At 44.3% G+C, this 12,566-nt stretch overlaps 1 protein-coding gene across 1 annotated transcript; it reads right to left on the minus strand.

Annotated features, from left to right (window-relative positions):
- Positions 1 to 7,735: 7,735 nt before the first annotated feature.
- Positions 7,736 to 12,070, minus strand: LOC147609332 (L-ascorbate oxidase homolog). Its single transcript, XM_086787491.1, has 8 exons — positions 11,501 to 12,070; positions 11,290 to 11,399; positions 10,885 to 11,155; positions 10,266 to 10,368; positions 9,691 to 10,039; positions 8,689 to 9,066; positions 8,431 to 8,509; positions 7,736 to 8,146 (listed from the first exon to the last, which is right to left on the minus strand). The coding sequence occupies exons 1-8, from the start codon at positions 11,654 to 11,656 to the stop codon at positions 7,937 to 7,939; spliced, it is 1,656 nt and encodes a 551-aa protein (XP_086643617.1). The 5' UTR covers positions 11,657 to 12,070; the 3' UTR covers positions 7,736 to 7,936.
- Positions 12,071 to 12,566: the final 496 nt, after the last annotated feature.

Genomic DNA, 12,566 nt, shown 5'->3' on the forward strand with positions numbered 1-12,566 from the left:
AGGGCACTTACGGGGGTGCAACCAAAAAAGACGGGGGGTGATGGGCCAACATCACATAGGAAGATCTAGTCATGCCAGCAAGGGCCCTATAGTTTCTTTTGACAACAAGATGGATAGACCACTTCAGCCGGCTGCCCGCTGGCATGTCCACTTTGGTTAGCTGCCCATTGGTATGTCCACTTTGGCCAGGGTACACAAGGACAACCATTAAATTGGGCTGAATATTTGCACAAGGAGCTCCATGCCATTTTCTCCAATCCTTAAGGGAAGCTGCAGAGAGCAGCCACGCTTCTCACTCATGAAAGTTCTTTACCATGCCGTTAGGTGGGAGGAGCTTCCTTGAGCCATCCACCTCAGTGGCCCAGACGCAATACCCATCTCCATGCCTCCCCCGCCATCTTCTCCCCAACCACCTCCCGTAAAGTGCCATCAACTAGAACCTAAGGGCAAGGAGCCAGTTCCCCCCACCACCCAGTCAAGGCCTTACACAAGAGGATCCGGAAGCTGAGGATGCCAAACGAAATAGTACAGAGGAGGAGAGACAGAAGCAAGACTTCTTCAATCAAAATCTTTATGAAACCTTGCCCCCAGAGAGCTTCGTAGATTTCCCCCCACTTCACAAAAGCAGGCCCTTCCTCCCCTCACTCTTCTCATGTCATGTAGCTTAAGATCAAGTCAAGCATATGCTGAGAGTGTCCATGTAGCCCATGGAGAGATACTGATTTTTTCACTAGGATTCTCTCATATGGCTCGAGAGCTTATTACACATATGACCGATTGTATTTATCGCCAACAACAGGAGGTGGCAGCTATGTCCCAAAGAGAGATGTTGCTACTGGCAAAGGCTCAAGAGAGGCAGATTGCAGAAGATTTATACACTACAAACCTCAACAACTTCCAACTCTAAAACATGCTTGATAAGAAGCAGCAAAAGCTCGAATAGGCCATCTCGACTATTACCAAACTCTAGTAACAGCTCCAGCAAGCTCAAGAAGCTGCACAGAGGGCCCACCACGATCTATCTTTAGCCTAGGCCGTTTCCAGAGACAGACTCCAAGGATCGAGATCATGCTGTGGAGAAGAGGCCCTCACAAAGACGCAAAATGATTTCAAGCAATACATGGAGATCTCAAAGGACACACTATGTGATATGGAGGCCACACTGGATACAACAGAAGCCAAAAAAATACAAGTCGCCACACCGACACCATTTGCCCCTTTCTCCAGTGCAATCGAAAGAAAGGTGGATGTGCTAATGGATACATCAATGGAGTTGCCCCTACTTGCCCTCCCCCCACATAACCCCTTCCAGCTCCTTAACCTCCACTATCAGAGTGTCTGGCTTAACCTGCTCTAAGACAACATTTTTATGGATGAGCCCCTCTCTTTCCAAACCTATAATTATATCCTCACAAAGATCCCCGTCTCCAGGATTGCCCTCATTCACCATTTTTTCTTCCAAGGTCTCATCTCTTTCGCCCACCCCCAAATTTTCATTGAGCTCCCGGCCCACCACCCACTCTCTAATCTACCCTCATCAGCTGGTCTCACCTCCTCCGATTTGGCCAACCAACAGAACCAGGTGATGTCATTGACCTCTCACTCCCTGAAGGCTTGTGTCCATACCCCCACTCCTCCCAAAGGATAGCTGGTGCTCTGCAACATCTCCACAGTAGGGGTTGTTGGAACATGGTCATGCAGCAGACCGCTCCCTTTGCCCACGACGAACTTCCCCTGTACTCCGCAGTTGGGCTTCTTATCCTTTACTAGTGGTGCCACGTACAGATGGACGTAATGGAAGCCACAAGAATCAGCTAGTTCAATGACTCACACGTGGCCTTCCCAATGGATTTCACAGCTAAAGAAGCTGCGGAGTCAAGAGCATTTTTTAGGTCGCATGGCCCAGAAGATTCTAAAGACAAAGCTTACGATGACAGAGATGATGGCCATGATGGAGGCGATGATAACCAAGGTGCCCAACCACCTCCACCCCCACCACTGTCATCTCCCCCACATCAACCGACAGCTATTCCATCCCCAATCATCTTGCCCCATTCATTCTCCTACCCCACCTCCCTCTTTGTCCTTGAATTTGGGAATGCACACAACATTCTGAGATATCCCTTCAAGCCCTCAGCAAAGCCCCCACCACTCCTTAATGCCAACCTCGCCACAACAGCCTCTTCATTGCCTATCCTTCTTGTTACCAACTAATCACCCCTTCCACCAAACCCTAGAAGAAGGTGAAATTCCACCGCCCGCTGCCATCACTCGAGCGTGAGGAAGTCAACCCTCCGCTCAATCCACTCAACTGGAGGACCCTTTGGATAGAATGGAGTTTGAGCAAGCGATCCAAATTCTGCTCAGTCTCGACAGCTCCAGGCAACACCAATTACATGCATCACAGAGATCGTATGGACATCAATGTCCCACATATATACATTGATGCCAACATCGGACCTAGCAGAGTGAGAGCCACCACGCTAGCGAGGAGGCTACATTCGATCACCCGCCCGCTACTTGGCCCATCACTTTTGATCTCATAAGTGAGTAGTCGGCCTGGAGGATCTAGCATTTTTGCTCAAGCCATTCATTTGGGAGACATATTCAAGGCGCCGTGACCCCTCCGCATAAACCCCCAGAGTACCTACCAATCCACAAACGGTAGGCGTGGAACCTCTTCCAAAAGAAGCAACAAAAGAATTCAAAGCTGCAGTTTAGCTTTCCATGGTTCACTCTTTCGACAATGCAGTAATCATACATCCTACAGCCTCCATCCATGTGTTTGGATGTCAAGCTCAACATGAGCTGACACTCACGAGGTGCCTGCATGACCATTCGACATTTACATCACTAGCGGGTTTGGTAGCTAGCACCGACATATCTTCGCCAGAGATTCTACAGCTGGACTACACCAACTAGTCTACACCTACCCACTCCATTTAGCGTGTTCATATTATGGACCGCTGGTATATACTCTATTATGTGTGTTAGTCACTTTATCTTCTTCGTAGACTTCTTTTGTTATGAGAAGACGAAGAAGAATTTTTAGTCTTTCACTTTGTGTGTTCTCTTCTAGGGTTTGTGTGAGTGTGTGTGTGCTTGCAAGAGCTCAAGCTCTCTTCTCCCCCTGCATCTTTTTCATGGTATCAGAGGCTGGTTCATGCTAAGGGCTGAATGGCAAGCAAGAGAAGCACGTGAAGCAGAGTACGAGGATAAGATCTTCATTTACTCTTCCCCCCTTTGTGTTGGCTACTACACCCTTATCGAGAGCTCTTTGGGAGAGGCACCCGTAAATGAACTCTAATTGAGGAGCTTTCTTCAGAGCAGTAGAGCTATAGGACAACGATAAAGTTCATTGGATAGAAAATTTTGGGCCAAAAACACGTTTTGGGTGCGTTTGGACCTCCATTTCTTAGTTCACAGGCGTTCACGGCGGGGATGGGCATTGCACATAAGTTTCGATTCTCTGTAGAACTCTATTTTTGGAACTGCAGGAAGGGCGATTAGTTGTGCAGACACTATGTGTACTACAAAGAGGTCTTAAAGTTGCCATTGGGTGTAGGTATGCAAATTGAAGTCACTCGTTGTGACAGTTTGGTACAGTAAGTACCGCTCTACAGAGAATACGACAGTTTGTGTAGGTCAAACAAGAGTGCTGTTTTTGGTAAATTTGTGTTTTAGACAAGATGTCGAATGATGGAATAAACTAGATTGTTGTAGAGAATCTTAACAAGAACAACTTCCATGCTTAGAGGTTTAGATTGACAAATTTCCTTATGGGAAAAGGTTCCTGTAGGGCTACATTGAAGGTGAACATGAGGAGGCACCAGAGATACCGGAGATTAATCCAATTGTTGTAGATGTAAAAGAATTCAAGGATTGGAATCAAGGAGCAAGGAAAGTCATGTATTGGTTTTCTATTAGTATACAAAATACCATGATTGTGCATATACAATGCGAAGTCACCTAAGGAGGCATGGGACACCTTGGTGAAGCTATATGAAACTAACACCAAGGCATAAAAGATTCAGTTGAAGAATGAGCTTCATACTCTGGAGGAGTAGAAAAATATGTGTGTGAATGATGATGCCTTGAAGATCATGGGCATTGTGGAATCCCTTGCATCAATTAGTGTTTTTGTTGATGATGATGATAAGGTGGAAGTGTTTCTATGTGGTCGCAGGCCACAATACAAGGCGTTCAAGACGTCTATTCAAACTCGAGAGAACATTCCAAACTTAACAGATTTGGTGTGAATGCTGATCATTGAAGAGAAAAATTTGGGTGAAGATCAACAGTCTTCACAAAACAAAAATAGTTCAGAGCAACAGGCCTTCTACACAAGTGCAAGTAGAGGACGAGATAAAGGTCGTGGTGGGTGTGGCCAAGGTGGTGGCCGGACTGGTAATCATAATTATGGTCAGCATCAGCAACAGTCCCAAGATTCGCAAAACAACAACACACATGTGGAAGAGGTCAGTTTAGAGGCAGGGGGAGTCAAAGAGGTCGTGGTGGTAATTGGCAAAGGTAACGTAATGATACACGAGGCTATTTTTATTGTGGTAAGCCTGTACATGTGTAGAGGCAAATTGCTATAAGAAACAGTGACATGCGAAATGGAAAAGTGCAGCAAAATAACTATGCGTCCTCTAGCAGAAATAATGAGAGGTTGTTTATTATGCACCATGTAGTTAATGTTGTGTCTGGAAATGATGTAGTAGCATGTAAGGAGGATGATGTATGGTATGTTGATTCAGGTGCTTTGAACCACATGACAAGTCGTGGGGAGAGTGGTTGAAGGAAATGAAGATTCTTGAAAGACCAGGTTCTGTTGAAACAGGGGATGACACTGCTCATCCGATTGCCTGTTGGAGATGTGCCATTGTCTATGTAGGGTGGTAAGTTGAAGTACCTTGTAGATGTACTTGATGTTCCGAATATTACAAAGAATCTGGTTTCTGTTGGCAAAATGATTGAATAGGGTTTGCAGGTCCGTTTTAACCATGATGGCTATTATGTAGAAGACTTTAAAGATAAGTGCAGGTTGGTTGCAAAAGGCAACAAAGTGGGCAGAATGTTTACATTGAATGTAAATATGCCTAAAGTGAGTGCTACAATGTTTACAAATGGTTCAGGAGAGAGTTGTTGCAAATACAGACATTTGGCATAAGAGAATTGGGCATGTAAATGTGCAAAGAATGAAGTCTATGCAGACTAAAGAAATTGTGACAGGGCTGCCTAAGTTTAAGGTTGAAGGTATGCAGAAAGTATGTGAAGCATGTCAATTTGGAAAGCAAAAAAAGCATGTATTTTCACATGACATAAATGTGAGCAGGAATGTACTAGATGTTATGCATTTAGACGTATGGAGCCTTGCAAAGACTATATGTCTATGGGAGCTACAGTGGATGTTGATGGTGCCCTCGTGATGGATGCACGAGGGAAGCAAGTCATGAGTTGCATGCATGTACTTGCAATCCTGGAGTTCATGAACTCCTTCAAAAAGTGGAAAGCACAAGATGAACTTTCAAAGCAATATGTCATTAATGTGCTTAAGTCGGAGTTCCCTGTTCTACATGTGAGTCTTTGCTAAGTGGATGAAAAGACGAATCAAGCTTTTGCTCTCTAATAGGAGAGTAAATATCAAGAGAGAAGCAAAGAATAATTTGGAGAAGCCCAACATTTACATGCACGAAGAGTGGAGGCACGCACGCAACTTTGTGGTGAGAAAGCACCCAGGTGCTTTTCAACCACAAGCGGCGGTGAGTGCTTCCCGACTAGGGAAGCGAGGGGCTTCACACTTTGGCTCGGGATGAAAGTCCTCCTTCATTGCTTGTTTTGTAAGTACCTATTTTAGTAATCATTTCTTCTCCTCTTTCATTTTGTTTTGTACTATAATGTTTTCTTTAACTAATTGTATATTTTCTTTTTCTTTTTTTGTAGAGGGAGGTTGTTGGGTGTGACCCAACAAAGGAGGAGTATGACTATGGATAGAGAGCCCCACATCCGCAATTGTGACACTTGGATGAGTCTATTTTGGGGACTCAAGCAGATGAGGTAAGTGAGCCAAAACCCTTCTCTTGTGTCTACATCTAATTGTATTTTATTATCCTTGTGCTTGATGGCATGTACGAAGGATGAAGGGGAAGAGGAAGAGGAGGATCCTGATTATTACGAGCATGAAGTAGTGGAAGGAAGTGAAGAGGATGACGAAGACGATGCTGATGATAATCACTTGGCATTTCGATGAGGATTCCACTTAGCCACCTCTTATTGATATATTTTTGTATATATGGCCAAAGGCCTGACACTTCATGAAATAAAATAAATTTTGAGCTCAATTGCATTCTTTACAATCTATGTGTTTCTTATGTTTATGTTTGTGTCATGAAATTGACTCTATTTTAATTTTAAAAAAAGAGCTGGGGCAAACTGGGGAGTCCTGTAAAGACTCCTAGTCTGCCCCAGCTTTTTTTAACTACACATTTTTAACTACACAGTACTTTCTTGCCCAAAAATGAACCCATTGCACAGTACTTTCTCTGCCCAACAACGAACCCGTTGCACTGAAAATAGCTGCATTTTTAGCAACAAAAATAGCCCGACATCTGCCTACCCTTCTAGTTATAAAAGCGCTGCTACAGCGTCATTTTGTTGTAGTGTTACAATGATCCATGGGATGGGCTCAATTAATGTATCAAATTTATATCGCACTCTCTTTAGAGAGTGCATATCTTTATCCATGAGCGTAACCTTGTGACAGTATGTGGTGCAACTAATACGTAACTATCTTGTAGAAACTCGATTACTTTTGAAGACTCTTGTAAACAATCAAGGGCTTCTCTCTACCATCTGAAAGCTTGTAAGGTCTGATGTTTTTCACATATGTTCCTGCATAATCACTGGAAAGGAAGCTTCGGGATAACATTCCTAAGTACATCTTTGGTGCTTTTCTATATCTCTAAGTGCTTACACTTTTTCATGAGAATCATCTAGCCATTCCATGCTTAGAGAGAGTTTTTGAGTTGGAGAGAGTTAGATAGAGGATGAGTTAGTGTGTGTGTGTGTGTGTGTGTGTGTGAGAGAGAGAGAGAGAGAGAGAGAGAGAGAGAGAGAGAGAGAGAGAGAGAGAGAGAGAGAGAAATGAAATGAAATGAGAGAGAGAGAGAGAGATAGAGATAGAGAGAGACAGAGAAATAGTTAGAGAGAGAGAGAGATAGTTATAGTAGAGAGAGAGAGAGAGAGCTAATCCCAACTATTATCTACACTATTCTACTAAGACCTACCATGCGGCCGAGCCTTTGCATGGAGGTTGCAGGAGTCTGAGCTGGCACTCTTCTGGGTTGCCTTGATTTTGGCGCGGGGGACATTGATTGGACTAATACGAAGGAGTCTCTCTCTAAATTCTGGAACCCTAGCTTCCTTGGCCCACAGAAAGAGATGGGCTCGACTAGGTGGGAGTTCCTTGTGCTCCACCAGTTGAGCGTGAGGGGGAGGAGCAACGCCGCGCGTCACTAACTAGTTCAAATAGTTATATATTAGGCTTCTACAAATAGTCAACGTGGAAACCCGAGCGCGTCGGGGGCTCCTTTATAGCCCTCTACATGACTAGTAGCTCTAGGAGCGCTTATTCTTCAAAAAGATTAGTAGAAAAACGTTTACTCTTCAAAGGAAAGACACAATCTGGGAAAAAATAATTGTGTAACCTTTCGGTCAGTACCTTTTCCAACATTGCAAATTTTTTAAGTTGTCAATTATTATGTTCAATGACCATCCTTCATAGAAGTAAAGATCAATATCATGTGGCGTAGAATCGTGGGAGTACGTCACTTAGTAATTTTACAAATGGTTGGCAACAAGACATATTTTGCATGATGTATGAGAAATTGAATGGATGATGAGGTGTCAAAAAAGGGGCAATAATTATGATGGTTTAGGCATATTTCAAGGCTTTGCCACATAGAATCACGTTGGATGGTATGGGCTTCTGATTCTCATCTCCAAAGGGTCCGGCTGGGGGTGCCCAAACACGGATGTATAGCTCCTGGCCCAAGTATTGCCGCTGTAGGTGTTGCGAAGCCAATCTCCACATTCCCTTATTATCCAGTTGCACAAGAACCGCCGTCCAAGATTTGGGATAGACCTAAACATCACCACAATCACATATTTGAATCATCGTGATGCTTCACGAACAAGCAAGCGCGTTTGCGTGCGCGCACACACATTAACATGGAGCAGCCATGGTGAACAAGCCAGCTCTCTCTCTCTCTCTCTCATATATGCCTTGAAAGCGCTCTCTCTCTCATATGCCTTCAAGGCATTCCGTGGACGTTAAGATGACCTTTCTTTCTCTCTCTCTCTCTCAGACACACACAGCGTATTTCAGTATTTTTTTCTTAATATTACCGTGACTAAGAAAGGGCTTACCTCGGTCGTTGAACGGGAAACAGCATCCTGCATGTTGTAAAGCTTCCTGCTGGTCTTGTTCCAGGTTCCTTGCTCCATTCTGCTCAAAACAAACCATGATTCGAAGTCAACGTCTTGCAGAGGCTGAGACTCGAGCTCACTATATACAATAAATGAATCGATGGCATGGTCGCTCCGATTAATGGCCACAGAGCACTAGTTAAGCCAAGCACTTAATATATTAGCGGTTAAGAATTAAGGCGCAAGCGCCGAGTTTACCCGACAACGAAGAAGCTGTAGCCGTCGAGGTGCCATGTCTGGAGGCTGTCCTCGTAGTTCTGGAAGATGATCTCGGTGAAGTTCTCCTTGAGGCCACTGCCTCCCACGAAGGTGGATTTGACGTAGACGCCTCCTCCCACGGGCGGCCTCTGGTGGTACGGGGTCACTTTGAACACTCCCGAGATGTTGAAGTAGTCGGCCAGCAGGAGTGGGGTGTCCGGGTACACGAAGGAATTGCCGTCCACCGCATACCTGTGCAGGCCCTTCGCATTAATGGGTGCCGAGGTGGCCAACACTATTGTCCTTTTTATTGGAATGTTTCTGTATATGTACGCCCCTTGTGGATTAGGCCGTGCGGCTCCTGTGCTCAGGTTCATCCTGCGAATTCGCACCATTAATAATTAATATGATGATTAAGCTTAAGCTTCTAGTCCCTTCATAAGAAAATGGGAATGACGTTTACATTGGAACACCAGAACTAGAACGATTAAGCTTCATTCGTTACATGGAGCCCGTTATTAACCTTCCGAATCGAAGGCTTTGCATCTTCTGTGATGGACCCCGAGAATTCACCTCTAAGAAATCCCCCACCTAGGTGCTAAGGGTAATAAAAGATAGGTCTATTGTATATTTACAAATCATCTCCTGTTTTGTGAGCCAAATATATCAAATGAAAATAGACAAGATTGTAAAATATGTGAGTGAATTCATACAATTCCTCCGGTTAGAATAGAAATTCTCTAAAATTGGTTGCAATTCGTTACGATAATGTCAAGGTAGGGATTCTAATCCCCAAAGACTGATGATTTTATATTAAGACCCAATATGATCATCAAAGTGGAAAAATACCTCTTATACGTAAGCATGAATACCTCAAGCTTTAACTATGGTATATAACCCTTTAATGCAGCTCGTCCTCATTAATACGTCCAACATTGCAACTCCTAAACTTAAAGAATTGCCAAAACTCAATATTTAAGAGTATGAACTTCATGAACTTGCCTGAGGTTCTTAGCCTGACCTATGGAGAATTGGTAGTCCATAGGAGAAGGGCCAGATGGATACTGAGGAGTGTTGTATGGGCCACTATGCATGTATTGGAGAAGGGCAACCCCATCAGGGACTTGCTCTACAAAGCGGGGGCTGGCCACTATGTAGTAGTTGCCTGGGGCTTGGTTCATGGTGACAAGCACGGACATAGACTGCCCAACATGGATGTCAAGCGAGTCATAGTAGTCCTGCTTGAGATAAGTCCCCTCTGCCTCCACCACCTGCATAGCATGATTTGCAATCCTAAAGTTCAATGACGTTGTTGTTCCTACGTTGGATATTCTGAAGCGATAGGTGCCCCCTGTACATGTGGAAACGCAGTAAATCAGAGTAAGCATCCAATGTTAAACAAACAAAATAATCAGCTACTATAATCCCGCTAGCCTGCCGCGCTATGCATGTAACTAAATGTATGCCTTTAAGAAATAGTGTCGTTTTAATTATATATTCTATATCTCTTGATTAAAAAAAGCCGGTTAGGTCAAAATTTGGATGCAACTTTGGAATAAGAATAGATGAACATATACCAGCCTGAACCAAGAAGCTTGTGGCCCAAGGTTCCTGCCCATTGATAAGCACCCCATCTGGTTTAGAAAGAGGTGCACCCTGGTCTAAAGTTTGTCTCAAGACCTGCCACAATCAATTAACAAAGATGGAAGGCTAATGTCAGTAAAGCCTTTTTCTGATGTGATTCGAGTACTTGGCAAATTTGATGTGCGTGAGTTTCTTTACATTGTTTAGTGTGATGGAATATATTAATTTATTGACATGTGCCAACATCTGCGGCGGTGAATCCTCTTTCTTCTTGTTGTGTGTTCTCTCATCAAAGTTCACATCTTCATATTTGTAAGCTTCTTGAACTTGCTTGTCTAGTACGGCAAAATTACAGCATTACACTATGAGGGCATAAATTTTGAGCATGTATTATGTATTGAACTTCCATGTCCATGATTTCCCAGTGACAAGTATGCACGTGTGTGTCTTCTCCTCTTCCTCTACACCGGTGCAGTCACACCGGTGCAGAACTAGCATGTGATTTCAAGGCATTGAAATGCCTTTTGAAATAAATGTGTGTGTGTAAAGCAGAGCGCGCGCGCGCGCACACACACAGAGAGAGAGAGAGAGAGAGAGAGAGAGAGAGATTACTTTGTGGTCGGAGTTGTACCAATCGCCGATGAGGACAGTGAACTCGTCGGCGGGGCGTGCGAAGGGGACGGAGATGATGTCGCGGTTGGCGATGGAGATACCGCCGAAGCCCCCCGCCGCCTTCTGGAAGAGCAGGGTCGGGTAGTAGAAGAAGCTGCCGATCTGGTCCTTGAACTGGATCACGTACGTCCAGTTACGCCCTGGCAGGATGGGGCAGTTGGTCCCCTGCGTCCCATCTTGCCATGCATCCTTCCTCATTTGAATCCCATTCCTATTGTTATTTTATTCACAGAAGAAAACAATCAACTCAAGCTTGCCACATTCATAACCTGATGTATGATTAATGCATAAGCTAACCCAGATTTACACAAAAAAAAACAACGGAGGGAGTTTCGGTTCTTATACCACGTGAAAAGAAAGGGCTCATCCAAGAAATTATGGACGTTAATGGAGACCACATGGTTCGTTACTGTGGGAAGCGTTGGGCCGGGAAACTGGTCGTTAATGGCAATCACCTGCATCAACAACCAACAGAATTAATAAGTGTAAATTGCAGCTAGAATTCAAGTAAATAATATTGCGCACACATTGCTATCAATATAATAACAATAGTGACCTTCTGAGGTGGGGCGCCGGCCCCCAACGGGGATAACCATTTGTAGGTCACCGTCCAATCAAAGTATTGCGTGGGATCCTCTGCTCGAATGTTCCAAGGCGCCAGTAGAAACGCAATTATAAGGATGGCCGGATATAACAAGTACACAGCGCCCATTGTGCTGCAGCAGTACTGAATCTCCGATTGAGTACTACTACTACTAAAAGTGTTAATGCAGCAGGGTCTTGGATTTGAGAATGCAGATAAGTATGATATGATAATAATCACTGCTTAGACCTTTTGCTTAAGTGTCATAACAGAATATAATTTAGCTCTGGCTAAATGATCTGGGGGATAAACTCCAAAGCCACTAGCTAGCTACTCATGCTTTGCAAAATCTCAAATCATATAGCATTAATATAGGGGCAAGAGCCAACCCGTAGGAGGTGAGGCCTAGAGATAGAGATGAGCCTGACTCTGGAAGTGCAAAAGCAGCGGGATAAAGCACATGGCACAGACTATGGAAATGTGCACGTCCTACCCTCTTGAGGTATCATGGGAAACGCTGATGAAAACCATGGGAAACTTTGGGGAGCCTTCCCAATGCAAGTTACGATTAACCGCGTGGCCAGCTATATATCCTTGCGGTTTGTTGGCCTTTTGTTGACCCGCATTCCGATTGGTGGGCGGCGGCCCTAAACTTTTGCCCACCCATCCCTCAACGGCCACATGAATGCCAAAGTCAAAACTACAGCAGCTCATATATATTATATATATATATTAGGCCTCCATGGGCTCCGGCCGCCCATAATCGACGACGAGCGCCAGCCTTACGTCTCAAACTACGTAAACATAGAATCCTCAAAAGTGCAACCAGCTTGCACTCACCACCCTCGCGCTCGTCGGTGTAAAGCAGCGAGTAACAGTCGCGTTTAGCTTTTGAAAGAGATATCATGGCTATGACAACCAGGAATTTAATCAATCATCATAGTCCACTAGCTTGATGTGCTGTAAATATTTTCCTTTGGTAACGAAATTGTGTTCTTTTCATGTCACGGGCTTGTACACCAAATGCATGGTTCTCCTA

This window comes from Cibotium barometz, chromosome 51, assembly GCF_041138505.1.
Source record: "Cibotium barometz isolate CiBa-2024 chromosome 51, ASM4113850v1, whole genome shotgun sequence".
Classification (NCBI taxonomy): domain Eukaryota; kingdom Viridiplantae; phylum Streptophyta; class Polypodiopsida; order Cyatheales; family Cibotiaceae; genus Cibotium; species Cibotium barometz.